General features: G+C 40.3%; 1 protein-coding gene across 1 annotated transcript; it reads left to right on the top strand.

The window, feature by feature from the left end:
- Positions 1 to 630: 630 nt before the first annotated feature.
- smtla (somatolactin alpha) lies at positions 631 to 5,178 on the top strand. Its single transcript, XM_079354027.1, has 5 exons — positions 631 to 727; positions 955 to 1,145; positions 2,352 to 2,465; positions 3,853 to 4,032; positions 4,119 to 5,178. Exons 1-5 carry the CDS (start codon positions 712 to 714, stop codon positions 4,311 to 4,313), a joined length of 696 nt encoding a protein of 231 aa, XP_079210153.1. The 5' UTR covers positions 631 to 711; the 3' UTR covers positions 4,314 to 5,178.
- The last annotated feature ends 3,867 nt before the right edge of the window (positions 5,179 to 9,045 follow it).

The following is a 9,045-nucleotide window of genomic DNA, read 5'->3' as shown; positions in this document are numbered from 1 at the left end:
ATTAAATGTACATTATGGTGTGGGTAAGCAAAAGAACAGAATCAACTTTTATTGTGTGTCTCTTATACTTCCTGTAGCGTAGGATGACACACACAAATCAAAAACAACGACAGTGATACAGGGATTTTTTGAAATATAACTCTATAGAAAAAATGGCGAATATGAAAAATACAACTTAAAAAAATAAGAATTACTAAGTATTATTTTTGACCCCAATTACTCTGCAAAAGCAAAATAAAAGATGAGATGCCCTTTGAGTACACAAACACAAATATGACTGAGCTCATTCACACTGAAAACCAATTTGCGGATACAAAGAGTGAAATGCACACATAAAACACAGCAGATCCACGTCTGTTAAACAATAGGAAGGCTTGGTCCTGTGACAATTTTTTTTATCTCCATCTGTCTGAGGTGTCACATGAAAATTCAAGAAATCCCCTCTAAAGCGATCCTCCTTTACACACAGGTCGTCGGTATTTGAATGATAATAGCCATCTGTCTCAAGACTACAACAAGTGACAAGTTAAAGATTACTCCCACCTTCAAGGGAAAAAAAAAACGGTGTCCTATAACAAGAACCTACATGAACTGAAGAACCTGCGTAAACCTAAAATGACCTTTTGCTCTTATTCATGGCCTGGTCAGGCTTTATAAGAGAAGTGGGCCTGATAGAAGAACTAAAGAGACCTGAAGACTGGACCTGACAGGATGACTATGACAACAGGTACTGCACTACAGTTCAAGACAGAAAGACAATGTTTTTTTTGTTTTGTTTTGGGGTTTTTTTGTAAAAATTGCAAAATCTGATTTCCGATTTAGTGGATCATTGATTCAGATTTTTATAAACATGAAAAGGTGAAATATCACTGCCAAGGCAAAGAAAAACTTTGGTTGTACTTGTAAACACTTGTTACCTTAGTGTGAATGTGTTTCCTTACAATTTGTTTTCAGTCATGCAGCGGGGGATGTGGGCTGTTTTGCTCTGGCCCTATCTGCTGACTTGCAGCCTCCCTCTAGACTGTAAGGAAGATCAAGGCAGCTTCTCCCGCTGCCCCTCCATCTCTCAAGAGAAACTTCTGGACCGGGTCATCCAGCACGCTGAGCTCATCTACAGGGTCTCAGAGGAGTCATGCTCTTTGTTTGTGAGTGACCATTTCATCTGCAATGTATATATGCACTTTTGTGCTGTGTAAGAACAAAAAAATGCTAAGTCCTCTCTCAAAGATTTCCTAGTTCTATCTATCTATCTATCTATCTAGTTGTGTCAATGCTCATACACCGTCTGAGGAGAAACAGAATCCCTTTTCACATTGAGCGGCACATGACAAATCGAAATACTGTATGTATTCAACTGAAAGGCTGGAAAGTCTATTAGCCACAAGGGCAATATTTGTATCTGATGAATTGCAAAAGGATGCAGTGACACTGATGAAAAGTGTTTGGCTGTAAGAAGTTGTATTATATTACATTTTATATATATATATTTTTTTGTTTTGTTTTTTGTTCAGGGTTAAAGACAACAACCCTAAAAGCAAAATTTACCATAGGTCTTGGTTAAGGACCAAAGATCTCTAAAGCTATGTCATTTTTTTTCATGAACAAATACAGTGTGCTATCTATCAACACTTGGAATGAGTTCTACAATGACGGCAAAAAATGACTTTTTTGTTGCTCTCTCCTAACACCGAAATCACTGACACTTTCCCTTAGATACTCCATGTTATTTGCTTTTGATTCCAACATGATCATCGCCTCACTGCCAGGCTTCAAAGTAATATTCCATCTTTCTTCCGAGGCAAAGATGTTTTATTGAAAAGGCAGGCCTACACTGGAGTAATACGAAAGTGATAATGATATTCTGCGGCAGCGATAGCACAGGTTTTGCAGCCTGTTGAATCCCCTTCCGTCTGGAGCTCTGGATCCAAAATGGTCTTTGAAATGCGCTGATGTAGGGCTTGTTACTGAGGAGACGCTGCATGGGGTCTCTAGATGAGAACATGCTGGGGAACAAAATGTGTTTCTGCCGTGTCTCCAATGTCCTAGATTGCTATTTTTCTTGTTTTGTGTCTGTGATTGTCATTGTTCTCTTCTAATTCTGTATCCAAGAATATTGAAAGTTATCAAATAGGTTGGAAAAAGTCATAAAAATGTTTCTTAATGTTTTCCAAGACGCTATTTCTAAGGGTTAGAATTGAGCCATCAGTTGTATTTTATGAACCAACACAAGTTAAGATTCTGTAATGCTCTGAGAAGTATTTGTGCAAATGCTAGTACTCCTTGGATGGTGTGTGTATGTACTGTATGTTCACATGTATTATTTCACTCCCTCATGTTTGTATGGATTGTAGGAGGAGATGTTTGTCCCATTCCCACTGCAACTCCAGAGGAACCAAGCTGGCTATGCATGCATCACTAAAACTTTACCCATCCCCAGCTCCAAAAGTGAAATCCAACAGATATCTGTGAGTACTTTCTTTATTTACTTTGTCAGGGATTTCATGGTGGTTTACAATGAGTTGGAATGTGTACAATGCATCTGTCCCTGTGTAGCTGTTGTTGGTATTAATGTACACAGATTCATGTTTGTGTGATTGGTCATCTGCAAATACAGTAAGTTGAGTTGTTTTTTTGGGTCGTGTTCATTTGAATGTGAATTTGTGCAGGGATAACATGAGATACATTGAAGGCTCTTGCAAGAGAGTGTTGTAGTACCGTGACCAAGACAAAGGCAGGATGAGACAGAGACTAGACCAAGATCATACATATCAAGCAAAAATCATCATTTTGTATGCAGGGGACATGTCCCTCATTTAGCCGTGAAAACGGGAAGGTTTCATCTGTAACCAAGGTGAAAAAATCAAACTAAAAATAAATTTAAGTAATGTAGGGTTTTAGAAAGGGGTGTTTTTTTTTTATATTCAAGTAATGACATGATTGAAAACAGCCAATCAGTATCAGTCTTAACAAGTCTTTAATATATCAAGACTGGAGTCTGAAACTGAAACAAAATCGAGTATTGATGCTTTTACTTCAGAGATGAGACTGAGACCTGAGAAAGTGGTCTCAAGACAAAGACTAAGTTAGTACTACACCAACTCAACCCCAACCCTTAATGTGATTGCCCCATGTTAGCTGCTGCATGACAGGTTTGTTTGCAAAATGCCATGAATTCAGTCACAGTTTCAGTTGTAAAGGTAATAATAACTTATGCAGGCTGTGTAATGCCAAAGCAAAATGTATGGACTTTGTATCTAATATTAAAAGTGCTGGTTGAAAGTTGTCTCATTATATTAATGTGATCTTTGAAAATGCATATACTGCAAGGCTCTTCTTTCCCTTCATAATTTATCCTCTGCCCTTTCTGCTGAAATGTTGCCTGCTCTGCGGTTTAATGGCCATTTGTATGGTGGTCATTTGCAAGTTTCTCCGCTTAGGGGATTTTAAGCAGGCTCAGCTGCCTCACCCAAGACATTTTATCCCACTTTGGTTGCTGTATGTTTTGTAGCTGATGAGCCGCCTTGATCAAAAGCCATGCTGCTATTACGCTTTTCAGCCTGAACTTCAGTCGGTCCTACTCTTTGATTGCTTCTGTTCAGTACTTTCTTGCGGAAGTTCTATTGGGAAATGGCTGCTACTGAGAACAGATCTGAATGTTACCATTAAGACACAGAGTAAAGTCACAGCTTCTGTATCTGTGTCATGTTCTTTTCTCATGTTTTGTTGCGTTAGTGTCCGATTTTTCAATTGTATAGTCTTACAGGATAACTTTGTCATTCTGCATGTGCAGTTTATTTGCTTTAATTCACTTATTACTCTGCTTTATCATCTGATTGCACGTCTGCCCTGCAGGATAAGTGGTTGCTCCACTCTGTGCTGATGCTGGTCCAGTCCTGGATCGAGCCTTTGGTCTACCTCCAGGCCACACTGGATCGCTATGACGGTGCTCCCGACATGCTGCTTAACAAAACCAAATGGGTGTCTGAGAAACTGATCAGTCTGGAGCAAGGGGTGGTGGTCCTCATAAAGAAGGTACAGTATGTCAAATCAGATCTCTCTATTACTGTTCAACAACTTTGCTTAATGATCGTGTCATATTTCCAAATGTTTCTGTACAGATGTTAAATGAGGGAATGACGACCACTGCCTACAGTGAACAAGGCCTCCTCCAATATGACGGGCAGCCCGAGATGCTGGAGTCCATTATGAGAGACTACACATTACTCAGTTGCTTCAAGAAAGACGCACATAAGATGGAAATTTTGCTCAAGCTTCTCAAGTGTCGACAAACCGACACATACAACTGTGCATAGAACACAAAGTGCATTCTTTAAATAAAACAGTGTTTAGCCTTCAATTAATTCCTGAGGTTGGTAGCCATCCACTTATAGATATGACCATGCCTCAGGTGATTCAGCCTCGCTTGCGACGCAGCACATTCTTTATTGATTGTTTTGGAACACCTTCACACAAAACTAAGTAGGTGTAATGCTGTGCCCTTTCTTCAACATGCTGCATTTTAACTTCCCCCGCTCAGTTGTTATTTTAACCTGGCAAAGGCAGCAGAGGGCAAACTCCCAAAAGATTATTTGCGTGTCGAGCTGTCAAAAAAATCTGCATATCCTGCCATTGATTTCCATATCCTTTGTTCTTAGCTGGAGTTTGTATTCCTCCCTGGCTCTTGCAGTGTTTTGATTATTCCCACGGCCCCTAGAGTATTCAGTGAGACTCCCTCTTTAAATGGAGTTGGTTTCACTTCTGCATTAGTGAAATGAAACACTTTCACCAGAGATGGGAGTCAAACAGAGAGCAATCGCTCCTTAAAAAAGACACATTTTGATTGGTTGAAGAGAGAGACAGAGAGGAAGAACAAATAACTGCTAAAAAGAGAAATCTGGAGGTTTTGGTTCGACACTAGTTTGGAATTGTTGGGTGCTCACGTAAAACTCATTTTTTGCCTTAATGTATAGCAATAAAAAAGCTTTATTATTTAATTTTAATGATCAGCAGACAAAGAAGACATTGTTATCTAATAGCTGATATGAATTTGTAATGCAAGATGCAACTTATTTTTGTACTCTCATCTGTAAATGGAAGAGTCCAGTGTAATGTGAAAACCTTTTCTAGGCACCTGCTGTTGACTTACTGCACTAATAAAGCAAGCTGTAAAAAAGAAAACATTGGTCATGGTATTTTAACTAACAATCTTGTGTTTTGTTAGTTGGTGAATGTTATCTTTATTCCACTTGTAAAGCTTGTTCCTAGTTCTCAACTCTGCCCTTTGCCACCCCAAACACAAGAGGGCAGAAGTACTCTTTCAAATAAGTTTCCATAATCACAAGTGTCTAGTCGAAATGCCATTCAGTTGAGGTCAATGCAACCTGTTTGCTGGTTCAGCAAGGAAGACATCAAGAGGAAATTTTGCTTTCTGTCTGGGGAGGCGGGAGGCAAGTAAAAGTAAAAGACATAAAAAAAAAACATAATTATGTATTAAATCTAAATATACTGTCTAAATTAATCCTGGAAGGGGACTTTACATTTTACATTGTTGTTGAACATGCTTCACACACAGGCTGAAATACACATACATGCACAAACAGGATCATGTACTAATGGAGAGATGTCAGAGTGAGGGGGCAGCCCTCATCGAGCGTTCTTGAACTGGAGGAGGGAGTTTGGTGCCTTGCAAAAGGGCACCATGGCAGTGCTCAGGAAGTGAAGTGGCACCTCTCCAGCTACAAGACCAATTTCAAGTCGGTCCGCACCATGACTTGAACCCTCCTGTTCCCAACCCAAGTCCCAGCACACTGAACTAATGTAGAAATACTAATTTTCAAAATGTTGAAATGTGGGTGTAAATACAAAAAAACCCCTGAAATTAGATGTTTATTATAAACAAAAAAAGTACCACATCCCTTTTGATCCATGAGAACCCAGCAGCCAAAATAAAGCACCTGCAGTCGTTAGCCCATTTATATTTAATAGGGTTGAAATCGGCAGCCTGCATTGCTTGTTCCTGTTTACATCTCACACCGCCACATGAAACAAGGTCGAAAAATAACAAGCAGTCGCCAAAAGCATTTTTATTCCTTTCTTTTTCACTGATCTCAGGTTTCTTCTTGACTTTTTGTCCGCTCTCTAGTATCCTGGTACATCCTCTGCTCTTCAATCCTCACTCGGCATATCAGAATATGTAAATCAGCCTTGCGGTTGCCAGTGAGTCGGGTGTCAGCATAGAGAGGTGGTGTCGTGTGGCGTGGGTGGATGTTAAGGCAGGATGTGGTAGGGGGGCCTAGTGTCAGCAATGTCAGGTTCAGCTTCCTGTCTCCTAATCATTTCAGTATGGGGGCTTGGACGAGATTGGGTAGCCTCTGCAGGGCTGCAGCTACACAGCCTCAGCTTGTCGTGCAACCCTCACCCTACCCTCGTTTGGTTCCTGACAACACACACAAGTAATCATAGGCGAGGTAAAGCCCCTGTGCCCCCACCCACTTCTCAAGCTTTGAGGCCATAAATATTAGAGATTGGCTATAAGTACTGGGAGTAAGGAGGGGATCAGAGCAGGGAGAGGAAGATGTTAGGGAGTGGAAGGGGAAAGAAGGACACGGGGATGATGGGAGGGGTGTGGGTCCTGGGTGATTTCACAGTCTAACTATTATAACCCGAGGAAAGGAAATGTAGACTGCTGGGATGCATAAGTGGAGCAGAGGAGGCAGACAGAAATGGAGAGGGAAAGGGAAGGAGACCTGGCAGAAGGAGGCAAGGAGAGGTAAAAAGGACAGTTGCTCTATTATATCTTTTTCAAAGGTGATGAATGTGTTGATCAAATACAAAGGGGAATTTCAAGGGATGCAACCAAAACTACTAGGCAAGAGTCTGAGCACAGCTCTGAGCAGTTGAAACATACATAGAAGTATGTTGGATCAAGAGAGAAGAGGGATGGCTTGAAGGCAGGTACACAGCTGGAGGAGTTAGGATGAGAGGAGGTGCTGGCTTCATATGAAACTGAGACTCAAAGTATGAAGTCCTTGAGCCTCCACTGACTCGGCTGGCTCTCTCTTTTGTTTTGCTCTCATTTGTGGCTCAAAAATGACAACTTGGAAAGACCTGAAACAGTCTCAAAGTCCCTGTATGATCTCCCACACTGAAAAACATGTAGCAGCGGGCCGGCGCCTCTCTTTCCTTTCATTTTCTGTGCTTTAATAGCATATTCAGGCGGAAGCAGAAATCTGTCACTGAAAACGTTTATACATTAACTTATGCTGAAGCAGAGAAATGGAATGGAGTTCCGAGTGGAAGGACGACTTTGCTTTGCAACCTCTAAAAATGCAGTCCCCTGCGTTTTGATCATACCACTGCAAACAACAATTTTTTTTAGATCATCAACGAATGGCAGAAGGTCTCAAATAGAGCAAGTCAACCAATCCGAAGCACAGCACGCCCGGGGCTTCATCGCGCACAGCTGTCAGTATGTGCAAATAACAGTGCAGTGTTAATCTTTAAGTAGAGCACGCCTGTTGGACTGGTGACACTTCTAAACCTCTGGCTGTCCAACCTTACCTCACCCTTTGCCTCTCCTCAGCTCCCCAGGCAAGGCATCTCTGCAAGGCTGTTGGAGACATGAGACGGGGGTCGACAGGTCACGGAGATGAAGGCCATACTAACTGTTCCATTAAGTTAAGAGATGTCATGTTGTAAAAAAAAGCGAGTTTAGATTTCCCTGACAGACTGGTAGTGTGTGGGCCAAACAAAAGGCAAATTGTACTATGTATGTATTTTAAATAATATGAACAACTATATTGTTTGTTAAATTATTTATTCAATAAATAATAATATCCCCTTAAAATTTACAATTAAATTAATTAATTTAAGTTATTTTTTTCTCAAAACATTGCAGCTTCAATTTAAATGTACATACAGTAGACTCAGGGTTGTTGCCTACATGGTTGTGAATGCACAAAAATCAACAATTCTCAATTTCAGCTATTATTAATAAAGGAATATACTGGGAAAACAAGCTCAACGGGGTGTCTCTCAGTTCCCACCAGGGAATTAGGTAATTACCTCAGAAACTGTGGGGGGAGGGCTGATGTTATGTGAACTCAGCAGGGAGGCAGCCATCAATCATACTCCACTGAAGCCCTTTGCTGTAGAAGGGAATCAGGGATCAGGATTGTCCAAAGAAGCATTCCAAAACTGTGATGCCATGAAGGAAAACATCGAGTTGTAAATTACAGCTCCAGACAAGGAGCTAAAAATATGCGCTTTTAAACTTGGCGTGGCCACAGCTCCAGCTTCTGTACCCTGGCTCACAGATTCTTCCTTAATGTTCTAAAAGTACAAAGTTAAACTTGTTATTGAATTGAAAAGAGAAAAAGTTTAGTCATTTCGATCAATTTAAATAGTTATGGATAACATTATCTTTTTTTTGCTGGATTATATATATATATTTTTTTTGCCTAAATGGATAGTTCAGTGACATTAAACCAAAAAGTAACATGGAAAAGATAAAATCATGTTTAAAGGCTTGGACAAACAAAAGGTTTTTCTTTGAAAAGCTCTCTTTCCTTTATCGGCGCACCTTGTCATCTGTTTGGATTTTATGGACTATAAGAGTTACCCGTGACCGATCAGATGGCAAGGCAAAGCTGTTTGTCAGGAGGCTTACGGCCCGCTCATCTCCTTATCACCAGCTGTTTGCCTGTTTCTAGAAAGTTAGGTTGAGAAAATATTTTTAATATGAATACTGCCACCTTTCAATAAATGGTTGCTGACATTATGTTTTATACAGTCTGAGGTCATAGCTCAGCTTTTGTGGATAAGTATTCAAGATTTTTCATCTTTAAAGGGTAGTCAGCTTTACTCTACTCATCATATAGAGTGCCTCAAGAATGAGTACTAAAACCCAGAAGTGAGTTAGCATTTTAGTGCCATGGGTTCTAAACTCTAAAAGTCAATGCAATTGTGATTGGGTTTATGGTTAGATGCCTGAAATAAGATATTTGGTTAACACAAGCTTATGAGATGGTGGCGTTTTGTTAGACG

The sequence above is a fragment of the Symphodus melops genome (assembly GCF_947650265.1).
Source record: "Symphodus melops genome assembly, chromosome: 10".
In the NCBI taxonomy this organism is placed as follows: Eukaryota; Metazoa; Chordata; class Actinopteri; order Labriformes; family Labridae; genus Symphodus; species Symphodus melops.
This window is presented reverse-complemented; position numbering and strand designations above follow the sequence as displayed.

Bases quoted from the DNA above. Each gene is read 5' to 3' on its own strand.
- smtla (XM_079354027.1), top strand. The intron at 1,146-2,351 runs GTGAGTGACCAT...TATGGATTGTAG, and splicing joins AGGAGTCATGCTCTTTGTTT to GAGGAGATGTTTGTCCCATT. The intron at 2,466-3,852 runs GTGAGTACTTTC...TCTGCCCTGCAG, and splicing joins GTGAAATCCAACAGATATCT to GATAAGTGGTTGCTCCACTC.